At 43.2% G+C, this 12,196-nt stretch overlaps 2 protein-coding genes across 7 annotated transcripts in view; one reads left to right on the top strand and one right to left on the bottom strand.

Annotated features, from left to right (window-relative positions):
* The window catches only part of LOC134219692 (uncharacterized), a 28,937-nt gene extending 19,929 nt beyond the window's left edge, over positions 1 to 9,008 (bottom strand). Inside the window, 2 exon segments of the mRNA XM_062698511.1 lie at positions 8,729 to 8,942; positions 8,992 to 9,008. Coding sequence (XP_062554495.1) covers positions 8,729 to 8,942; positions 8,992 to 9,008 — 231 coding nt within the window.
* LOC134224953 (serum response factor homolog) overlaps positions 1 to 12,196 on the top strand; it is a 738,652-nt gene that overhangs the window by 366,211 nt on the left and 360,245 nt on the right. The window contains exon 3 of one of the 6 annotated variants that reach the window (XM_062704635.1): positions 9,382 to 9,496. The exons of the other annotated variants lie outside the window; for them this stretch is intronic. Within the exon in view, the coding sequence (XP_062560619.1) occupies positions 9,382 to 9,474 (93 nt within the window). The 3' untranslated portion in view covers positions 9,475 to 9,496. Of the gene's footprint in view, positions 1 to 9,381; positions 9,497 to 12,196 lie in introns of those variants that run through there. 6 annotated transcript variants of the gene reach the window in all.

Below are 12,196 nucleotides of genomic sequence, written 5' to 3'. Positions count from 1 at the left end.
GCGCTCGTGGAAGGGGGTTTCCTTTTTTCGGATGACTCAGCTGCGGAAGGTTGGCTGTCAGGTACCGATGGATGGGTCGTTCAACGATGGTTGTCGTCTGGGATTGGGTTGAGTCGTCAAGATTTTTCCCGTCGAGGTTTTTAGGTTGCACTTTGAGCGGCACCACGCGAAATACTTGCTGGTGGTTCTGCTGTCCTCATCGGAACCTTATTATCTCTCACATAATGAGGTGGATTTAAATGTGCGCGCTGGGTGCTCTCTCGCCCCGTCAGGAGTGGAATTCGCGATTCAGGAAAATGAATCTGTTTAGGATGTGAACTGTGACCATTAAATAGGCTATGCTTTTCCAGTTTGTGCAGCAGATAAAGTTGTCTCATTTGTAATTTATATGTGTTATGGAAAATATAAATTTAATGCTATAAGGCTCGATTTTTTTCACGGGTAAACAATTGGTGTAATTATTATCTACAAAACGTTTGTAGAAGTGGAAAAAAATATTTTTACACCACAAAATATGAAAGGACATGTCCCACATACAGATTCTCAGTTACGACCATTTAATACCATAACTTTGCTTCTAAACAGACCTCACCTACGACTTCCTCCGTGGACGAACCGAGTCAGTGACCTCATGCATGCTAATGTGAGCTTTCAACTAATGAATTTATCTGCGGCCGACTATCTCCCCGCTCCTTCGTTCAGACATATAACGAAACAAAAAACAGCATTAGAAATAAATTAAGAAAATTATAACGAAATTCACAATATGATCGCCAACTCAAATTTTGGTCGTGGGATCCAGCCGGTCCGAACGTCTCCGACACAAACCGCACTGGCTGTCGGTGCTTCTTGGATTAATTGAAAGCAGCAACAATCCGAAAAGTGTGGTGGCGTTCTGCTTCAACCCACATTGCGACGGCCGCCTGACTGCCATCGGTTGCCGATTTCCGCGCAACTTTATAACATACAACGTCCGTCGTCCACCAATCTAGCCAAACGGAAAATAAATAACCCAAGATTCATCTTCATTCGTCTTCATTGCTGCTGCGGTCAAGTCAAGCCAAACGGCGTGGCCATGTCACACGTAGGCTCCCACTTATCTGCACTGTCCAAAGGCCATGGGTTTTGCGCTTAGACGGCCGGCTGCCCCGTTGAAGCAACTTAGTAAATAAACAATCGCGTAGGGTGGCGCGGTGCTTTCCGACGGGGCTTAGTGTTCCGCACGAAGCCGATGTGTGTCAAGCATTCGCAGCTATGATGGAAGGGAGGGGGCTACTAAGAGTATACCAATAGTTAAACACTCTGGAAATTATTTGATTTTGATTTTGAATTGAGTATTAGAAGAAGTGCATATTGATTCACTCTCCCCAACCTAATATTTCACCCAAAACTCATTCCCAGCTATTGTTGTTTTTTGGAATTCATTTGCACCTCATGGAATCCCATCTTGAAATCCCTTCCAATAGCAAAGGCTATGGTGTGAATACGTTTCATATGTGGACTCTTTAGCCAATGGCAATAGTGACTGTCCGCGTACACGCGTCATTGATGCAAAAGAGTTGAACTCGCTTATTGAATTGGCCTCGGGGCAGCAGCTCGAAAATTTTTGCTTTTTGTTTCACATAAGTCATAATTAAACTGAGTCACCAAGAAATTCATCAAGCAGGTCGGTATAAAGGCATAACATATTTCGCTTTATCATATTCTTAGCAAATATCGTCCAGCATTTAGAAATAATCTGGGATTCGATTCTGAGACGACTCTGTTTAAGATTTCGATAGAATATAAGATTCCAAGAAATAGATCAGAAAGAGATTTATCGAAAATTACTGCCCCGGAAATCAGAAAAAATCTTGTTCAGGACTTATATAAAAAAATCCTGATCAACAATTTCGAAGAATCGAACCCCAAATTCGGGATAAATCCTTCAAGAATTCAAAGAAAAACAATAAACAGGAAAACTCCTACATTGGACACGAAACGAATCTGTCGGAATTATGAACAGGATACTGTCGGAATCCTGAACATGATTCCGTCGGAATCCAAAACAGGATTCTGTCGGAATTCTAAAAAGGATTCTGTCGGAATTCTAAACAGGATTCTGTCGGAATCGTGACCAGGATTCTGTCGGAATACTGACCCGAATTCTGTCGGAATCCTGAACATGATCCTGGCGGTATCCTGAAAAAGATTCTGTCAAATCCCTGAACAAGATTCTGTCGGAATTCTCAAAAGGATTCTGTCAGAATCCTGAACAGGATTCTATCGGAATCCTAAACAGGATTCTGTCGGAATTCCGAACAAGATTCTGTCGGAATCATGAATAGGATTCTGTCGGAATCCTGAATAGGATTCTGTCGGAATCTTGAATGGGATTCTGTCGGAATCTTGAATGGGATTCTGTCGGATTCCTAAACAGGATTCGGTCGGAATCTTGACCAAGATTCTGTCGGAACTCTGAACAGGATTCTGTCAGAATCCTGAACAAGATTCTGTCGGAATCCTGAAAAGGATTCTGTTGGAGTCCTGAAGAGGATTTTGCCGGAATCCTGAATAGGATTCTGTCGGAATCCAGAAAAGGATTCTGTCGGAATCCAGAAAAGGATTCTGTCGGAATCCAGAAAAGGATTCTGGCGGAATCCTGAAAAGGATTGTGTCGGAATCCTGAAAAGGATTCTGTCGGAATCCTGAAAAGGATTCTGTTGGAATTCTGAACAGGATTCTGTCGGAATCCTGAAAAGGATTCTGTCGGAATCCTGAACAGGATTTTGTCGGAATCCTGAACAGGATTTTGTCGGAATCCTGAACAGGATTCAGGATTCCTTAATAGGATTCTGTCGGAATCCTGAACAGGATTCTGTCGGAATCCTGAACAGGATGCTGTCGGAATCCTGAACAGGATGCTGTCGGAATCCTGGACTGGATTCTGTCGGAATCCTGAATAGGATTCTGTCGAAATCCTGAATGTGATTCTGTCGGAATCACAAAAATAATTCTGTCGGAATCCTGAATATGATTCTGTCGGAATCCTGACCAGGATTCTGTCGAAATTCTAAACATGACTCTGTCGGATTCCTGTAAAGGATTCAGTCAGAATCCTGACCAGAATCCTGTCGGAATCCCGTAACAGGATTCTGTCGGAATCCTGAACAAGATTCTGTCGGCATTCTGAACAAGATTCTGTTGGCATCCTGAACAGGATGCTGTCGGAATCCTGAATAGGATTCTGTCGGAATCCTGAGTAGAATTCTGTCGGAATCCTGAATAGGATTCTGTCGGAATCCTGAATAGGATTCTGTCGGAATCCTGAATAGGATTCTGTCGGAATCCTGAATAGGATTCTGTCGGAATCCTGAATAGGATTCTGTCGGAATCCTGAATAGGATTCTGTCGGAATCCTGAATAGGATTCTGTCGGAATCCTGAATAGGATTCTGTCGGAATCCTGAATAGGATTCTGTCGGAATCCTGAATAGGATTCTGTCGGAATCCTGAATAGGATTCTGTCGGAATCCTGAATAGGATTCTGTCGGAATTCTGAATATGATTCTGTCGGAATCCAGACCAGGATCCTGACGGAATAGGGTTCTGTCGGAATCCTGAATAGGATCCTGTCGGAATCCTGAAAAGGATTCTGTCGGAATCCTGAATAGGATTCTGTCGGAATCCTGAAAAGGATTCTGTCGGAATCCTGAATAGGATTCTGTCGGAATCCTGAATAGGATTCTGTCGGAATCCTGAATAGGATTCTGTCGGGATCATGAATAGGATTCGGTCGGAATCCTAAATAGGATTCTGTCGGAATCCTGAAAAGGACTGTGTCGGAATCCTGAAAAGGATTCTGTCGGAATCCTGAAAAGGACTCTGTCGGAATCCTGAATAGGATTCTGTTGGAGTCCAAAATAGAATTCTGTCGGAATTCTGAATATGATTCTGTCGGAATCCAGACCAGGATCCTGTCGGAATTCTATACAGTACCAAAATTCTGCGGGAATTTTAATCAGGATTCTGTCGGAATACTGAACAGGATACTGTTGGTATCCTGAATAGGATTCTGTCGGAATCCTGAATAGGATTCTGTCGGAATCCTGAATAGGATTCTGTCGGAATCCTGAATAGGATTCTGTCGGAATCCTGAATAGGATTCTGTCGGAATCCTGAATAGGATTCTGTCGGAATCCTGAAAAGGATTCTGTCGGAATCCTGAAAAGGATTCTGTCGGAATCCTGAAAAGGATTCTGTCGGAATCCTGAAAAGGATTCTGTCGGAATCCTGAATAGGATTCTGTCGGAATCATGAATAGGATTCTGTCGGAATCCTGAATAGGATTCTGTCGGAATCCTGAATAGGATTCTGTCGGAATCCTGAATAGGATTCTGTCGGAATCCTGAATAGGATTCTGTCGGAATCCTGAATAGGATTCTGTCTTAATCCTTAATAGGATTCTGTCGTAATCCTGAATAGGATTCTGTTGGAATCCTGAATAGGATTCTGTTGGAATCCTGAATAGGATTCTGTTGGAATCCTGAATAGGATTCTGTTGGAATCCTGAATAGGATTCTGTCGGAATCCTGAAAAGGATGCTGTTGGAATCCTGAACAGGATTCTGTCGGAATCCTGAAAGGACTCTGTCGGAATCATGAATAGGATTCTGTTGGAGTCCAAAATAGAATTCTGTCGGAATTCTGAATAAGATTCTGTCAGAATCCAGACCAGGATCCTGTCGGAATTCTGAACAGTACCAAAATTCTGCGGGAATTTTAATCAGGATTCTGTCGGAATACTGAACAGGATACTGTTGGAATCCTGAATAGGATTCTGCCGGAATCCTGAACAGGATTCTGTTGGAATCCTGAATAGGATTCTGTCGGAATTCTGAATAGGATTCTGTCGGAATCCTGAATGGGATTCTGTCGGAATCCTGAAGAGGATTTTGTCGGAATCCTGAAAAGGATTCTGTCGGAATCCTGAAAAGGATTCTGACGGAATCCTGAATAGGATACTGTCGGAATCCTGAATAGGATTCTGTCGGAATCATGAATAGGATTCTGTCGTAATCCTGAATAGGATTCTGTCGAAATCCTTAATAGTATTCCGTAGGAGTCCTGAATAGGATTCTGTCGGAATCCTGAATGAGATTCTGTCGGAATCCCAAATAGTAATCTGTCGGAATCCTGTAGATGATTTTGTCGGAATCCTGAAAAGGGTTCTGTCGGAATCCAGAATAGGATTCTGTCCGAATCCTGAATAGGATTCTGTCGGAATCCTGAATAGGATTCTGTCGGAATCCTGAATAGGATTCTGTCGGAATCCTGAATAGTATTCCGTAGGAGTCCTGAATAGGAATCTGTCGGAATCCTGAATGGTATTCTGTCGGAATCCCAAATAGAAATCTGTCGGAATCCTGAATAGAATTCTGTCGGAATCAAGAATATGATTCTGACGGAATCCAAACCAGGATTCTGTCGGAATTCTAAACAGGACTCTGTAGGATTCCTGAACAGGATTCTGTCGTAATCTTGACCAAAATTATGTGAGAATTTTAATCAGGATTCTGTCAGAATCCTGAATATGATTTTGTCAGAATCCTGAATAGGATTCTGTCGGAATCCTTGAAAGGATTCTGTCGTAATCCTGAATAGGATTCTGTCGGAATCCTGAATAGGATTCTGTCGGAATCCTGAATAGGATTCTGTCGGAATCCTGAATAGGATTCTGTCGGAATCCTGAATAGGATTCTGTCGGAATCCTGAATAGGATTCTGTCGGAATCCTGAATAGGATTCTGTCGGAATCCTGAATAAGATTATGTCGGAATCCTGAATAGGATTCTGTCCGAATCCTGAATAGGATTCTGTCCGAATCCTGAATAGGATTCTGCCGGAATCCTGAATAGGATTCTGTCGGAGTCTTGAATAGGATTCTGTCGGAATCCTGAATAGGATTCTGTCGAAAACCTGAATGGGATGATGTCGGAATCCCAAATAAAATTCTGTCGGAATCCTGAATATGATTCCGTCGAAATCCAAACCAGGATTCTGTCGGAGTTTCAAACAGGACTCTGTCGGGTTCCTGAACATTCCTGGATTCTGCCGGAATCCTGAATAGGATTCTATCGGAATCCTGAACAGGATTCTGTTGGAATCCTGAACAGGATTTTGTCGGAATCCTGAATAGGATTCTGTTGAAATCCTGAACAGGATTCTGTCGGAATCCTGAATAGGATACTGTTGGAATCCTGAACAGGATTCTGTCAGAATCCTGAGCAGGGTTCTGTCGGAATACTGAATAGGATTCTGTCGGAGTCCAAAATAGAGTTCTGTCGGAATCCTGAATATGATTCTGTCGGAATTCAGACCAGGATCCTGTAGGAATTCAGACCCGGATCCTGTCGGAATTCTAAACAGTACCATAATTCTGTGGGAATTTTAATCAGGATTCTGTCGGAATCCTGAACAGGATTCTGTCGGGATCCTGAACAGGATTCTGTCGGAATCCTGAATAGGATTCAGTAGGAATCCTGCATAGGATTCTGTTGGAATCCTGAATGGAATCATATTCAGGATTCCGACAGAATCCAGAATCCTGTTCAGGATTCCGACAGAATCCTTATTAAAATTACCACAGAAGTTTGGTCCTGTTTAGAATTCCGACAGGATACTGGTCTGGATTCTGTCAGAATTCTATTTTGGACTTTTTCGACAGATTCCTATTCAGGATTCCGACAGAATCCTGTTCAGGATTCCGACAGAATCTTGGTCGGGATTCCGACAGGATTATGTTCGGAATTCCGACAGAATCCTGTTAGGGATTCCGACAGAATCCTTTTCAAGATTCTGACAGAATCCTTTTAGAGATTTCGACAGAATCCTATTCGGGATTCCGACAGAATCCTGTTCGTGATTCCAATAGAATCCTTTTTGGGATTCCAATAGAATCCTTTTTGGGATTCCAAGAGAATCCTGTTCGGGATTCCAACAGAATCCTGTTCGTGATCCTGACAGAATCCTGTTCTGGATTCCGACAGAATCCTGTTCTGGATTCCGACAGAATCCTGTTCGGGATTGACATGATTCTGTTGGAATCCTGAACAAGATTCTGTCGGTAGCCTCAACAGGATTCTGAATAGAATTTTGTCGGAATCCTGAATAGGATTCTTTCCGAAGTCTGATTAGGATTCTGTCGGAATTCTGGACAGTATTCTGTCGGAAGCCTGAACAGGATTTTGTTGAAATCCTGAACAGAATTCTGTCGAAGTCTTGAACAGGATTCTGTTGGAATCCTGAACAACATTCTGTCGGTAGCCTCAACAGGATTCTGTCGGTATTCTGAACAGGACTCTGTTAGAATCTTGATCAGGATTTTGTCGGAAATCTGAACAGAATTTTGTCGGAAACCTGAGTTGGTTTGTGTTGATATTATATTTACCAAAATCCGAAAACATCCTTGAATATCAAAATTTAATTGTTTTACTACCGTGTCTTCGTATTTAATGTTCCATACGTTGTTGAAGGACACATCGTGTAACAGAATGTCAAGTATGAAGGAGTTCATCGTACTTTATCTGTATCTCTCACTAGCACACCTTTGCAAACGATTGACAATCGAGGGTAGGTTGCCATTTACTAATTATCACCGACAAATCCCTTCATCGCATGGCTAAGTATTCATTGGCTCTTCTGAGGGACTTCACTCTTAGCTTAATTTTTCATTAATCTTCTCTTCTCGTCACCGCACATAGTCACGATGTGCCCTTGGTTTCATCAGCCGTCTAGCTGGTCATCCACTCTCTGCTTTTTTCCACAAGCGCACTTTGGTTACATGTGTACAAATCTTGCAGCAGTGTAAATAAGTTGCTCCATCCAAACTTACCGAACCTATCTACTCACTACTCAGCACATGTTATGTAGAAGAATCCTATTTCTTTCCCATTTTTCCACGAAATTCGCCCTCTTTTGTGTGCCATCCCGGAAGCACATATGTGGCAGATTCACACAACTTTCACTTTCGTGCCGTGCGATGCGATTCTATCTGTTTTCGTTCCCGTCTTCTTCTGGGAAAAGTGACCTTCCTCTTGAACGAGCATATGCATACCTTCTGGGATCACGTAACCCTTCTCTTTTGCTACCGCACTGGTATGTGTGGCTGTTCTTTCGCTAAACTAAACTAATCTCGTTTCCTAGCCTTCAGCGTGGTCTGGCTGACCGACTAAAATCTATCTCTAAAACTAGCCCCCGTGCTTCAAAACTGATTCAAATGCATGCACAGCACCGAAATCCTATCCCCGGCGCTGACCCTAAACTATCCCAGCTATTCTAATATAGTACAAGTGGCCAAGATCTCATGTTTTCGGAAGAGGACTACCGACGTTCCGACCAAAGCTCAAGACCAGCCACCATGTCTTCCTCGACGTCCATCTGAAGAAATCAACCTTTCTCATCGGCTGGGCTGCCTCAACCCAAACCCAAAGGAAATCTCCGGAAAATCCCACCACTCTATCTCTCGTCCTGCGATGGAATCTCCTACATGAGCAGGGGGCGACTACGACTACGACGACGACGGACCGCATTGTATCATCATCGTCACCCCACCGACCGACCGACCGACCGTCCGTCGTCTGCTGCCGGCCAACATTTGGCTCGTCTACTCGGTCTGGTTGGTCTTTTGCCAAGGACCAAGACGTGCACGACTGCTGCCCTACCCGGTGCCAACAAATAAGGAAGACCCAACCTTTCTCAGGAATCCACTTTCACCGACACTCGATATTGGATCCGGCATGGTCTCGGCGGCAGAAACGTATCCATAGTCCTTTTTTCCCCCGCTCTGCTGAAGATGCGATGGTGATGACATTGCTCCGTCGGTAGGGCCTGGGGGAGGGGCGCAGTGCGGTGGAGCGTGATGAGCAACAGACGTGGGCGGAATTAACTCAATCAGATTGGCTGCCCTACACAGTCGTTCGGTGGCTACGAAGGATCAACCAAGCATCTACTCACCCTGTGTGAATGTACATAGTTGTAATAACGGTTACATGGAATCTTTCCCAAAAATAAATTTAACAGAATTGATTTGTTTAATAAGACATCTATAAGCGTATGATTTGTGAATATCCCTAAATTACGTTTCGATTCTATAGAAATGTCCGAAAATGTAACAAAGGAAAATACAATATGTAATGTAACTTTTAATATCAAGAAAAACCTTTTAATAATCAATTAGTGGCAAAACGGTACGAAATGTAGATTATGCTTTATCGAAACGAAACCTTGTTCTTCCGAGCTTCCACATATTGGTTGAATTAAAGATTGACTCTACATATTTTTATAATTTCGGCTATGCATACTACTTGAAATTAATTCTTTATTCTCTTCTTTTTCTCATTACAGGTACGCATTGTTTCCATCCGTCACTACAGTCTAGGCGTAAGATGCCATCCAAAAATGCATTATCTTCTATGTACAGAATTGCCAAGCACTTAATTCAATTCCCATCAAGTGAATCCACGTAGTTGTCCCACAGCTCTCTCATAAAAATATTTATAACAATGTATGAATTATTCATCACCCACCTCGAGCATTAAATTTGTAAGGAATCAGTTGTCGAATTAAAATTCCCAAAAATCCATAACAGCCATTCCTGCAGCGTCATTGCGATTCCGCAATCGAATTCAATTGTTCCAAACGATATGAGACCCTTCATCATCATCATCATCATCTTGTCTCTCGGCATAAAAGTAATGCAAACTTCCCAACATCCATCCTCCGAATAGGGCCCCCTCACCTCTTCCACATCCCACGCGTTGGGTATCAAAATTCACCGAACCATATCACAATTATTAATATTCCATCATTTATCGACCGACTCGGGGCGGCGATGGGCGCGCGGTAAGGCCGGTGCACTTTATCAGCATCCAATACCACAGAAGTCCCCGGCAAAGTCCTGACAGCGTCCGAATTGTTGTCATAACAATGCACTACCGTACCAACCGGTAGAGGGGACGATGATACACGGCAATGCGATTCTCATCTTCCGTCAACAATTTTATTGTATTTATGAATTCCAAACCGAAAGGGGAACCCAAATTCTCCAACTTGGTTGTCCCGTCGGAGACTCCTGACTGCCACCAGCCAGTCTCTGCCAGTCAGTTATCACCGGCAATGGACGGACTGACTTGGCTGACTGACTGACTGACTGTGCGCGCATAATCAGAGTCACCTCCGAAAGTCCCACACGACCGGGATTCAGTCGGGTAGGGTGGTTGACTATTATTTGGTTGGATATCATCACTGTGGTCGGTAAACATAGCATGGAATAAAATATGAATATGACTCGGCAACTCGTCAGGATAGTGGAGGTGTGGGCTGATGCCGACTTGTTTACATCTGCACGCCGCTGTTCAAAATTGAATCTATAATGTCTTCTATGATTAAAATAGCCGATTACATTCCGGAGAATTTCCCGAGAATACTCATGAAATCTTTCAAAACAATATTGAATGATTACGAATAATTTGCAAAGGTAATTCCGATATAAAATCCCGAGAAACTCCAAAAACTTCCCCGTTGAAAATTTGAAGATGTTCCTGAAGGAAATCTATGACAAAAGGTCGAAAACGAAAAAAAAGGTTTATAAATGGAAGAAGAAAAACCTTGATTAATCCACTTAGTTGATAGTGCCTTTCTCGTGCATATAAAAAATAGTATATTGACCATAGTTTCTAAGCCCTAAGTCCTAAGTTCTAAGTCCGATCCGTCCATTTAGGAAGGAATAGGACCAGATTCTACGTCGAAAGCATTTTATTGCGAACAAATCGATTAAAGATAAGTGCCAATAAAATGAGTGAAACTTTGATATTCGATTTTTATTTTGTATTTTGGCCATAATAGGAAACAGTGGGATAGGATTCTGCGTCGAATGCGAGCAATTCGATTTAGCTTCTAAAACCAAAATTTATGTTTTCGCTCAAAATCACAATTTTGCTTTCTAAAATCGATCTGAACACGTTTCAGGCAATTATTTTTTTTAATCCGCGGTCATTGGGACATTGCTGCCTCGCTGTTTTTTTTTCAAGTTTGTTTATTTGGTAGGCTCAGGCGTGTATAACACTTTACGGAGCCATGGTTCTTTGCGATATATACAATCAATATCATTTATTTTTTCAGTTAGTAAGAGAGGGGTGCCTCGCTGTTTAGTGTTCATTCAGCACTTCGACCGTTATTAACCGCTCTTCAGCAGTTCCATAGTTATAGGCCGCTTTTCGGGCACCCCGGGATCACCAACCCGGATCATAAGTAAGTCCCAACAGATACAGCGTTCCAGGCTCCTCGGGCACTCCAACCCGGGTGGTAAACCCTACCACCACTAGCATTTTCCTCAACCTTGTCCAGCTCTCCTTAACTTCAGTCGCCGAACTACGGAATCAAACGCCACCTTGGCCCGATCAATCAAGACTCCCCCACTCATCACAGCGCTCTGTTGGGCGCTTTTGACGACACTTAAATGAACTCCCAAAGCGCTCTCTTCCCCATCGTTCAGCGGAACACATCTGAGACATCATCTCCCCTATCTGCGTCGGATTCGGAATCAGGATACACTCCTACCTCCTTTCCAACACCTACGCTTCCACGAGGTCCATTTCTGCCTTCAGTGGAACATAAATGGTTTCTGGAACAACTTGCCAAACCTAGAACTGTTGACGAATAACAGTTTACCCTGGACCATTGCCCTCCAAGAGGTCAACCGTAGGTTCAAATATCCAGCACTCTGTTGCGATAGCGATCCTTCAAGAGATCTCATTTGATATCCTCCAGATAAGCGAAGATCTCCCAGTCGTAGAAGTCTGACTGCAAGGAAACATTCCATTCGTGTAGTGAACGTTTAATTCCCTTGCAAAAGGTGAATAGTATCAGTAGCGAGGTTCCACCACCCGACGTGAGGTAGTAGAAGGTCTGATCACCGTTGCGTCGCCTTATTCGAGACTTTCGAGGAAGCCGAACTCGTTCCCCTCAACGATGTAACCCCTACCTTTTTCAACGGCAACTCGGCCCCTGCCATTGATGTGACCACTACTAACCGGTCCTTTCTTCCCGTGTTGAAATGAGAGGTTACACGGAAGCAACCACTACCCAATCCAGGTCACTGCGAATGCCTCTCATTCCGGCGTCACTAAGAGGCCTTGATGGGGATATGATGCCGCTGACT

This window comes from Armigeres subalbatus, chromosome 3 (genome assembly GCF_024139115.2).
Source record: "Armigeres subalbatus isolate Guangzhou_Male chromosome 3, GZ_Asu_2, whole genome shotgun sequence".
In the NCBI taxonomy this organism is placed as follows: Eukaryota; Metazoa; Arthropoda; class Insecta; order Diptera; family Culicidae; genus Armigeres; species Armigeres subalbatus.
The sequence above is the reverse complement of the archived record's forward strand: the minus strand, read 5'-3'. Positions and strand labels throughout refer to the sequence as shown.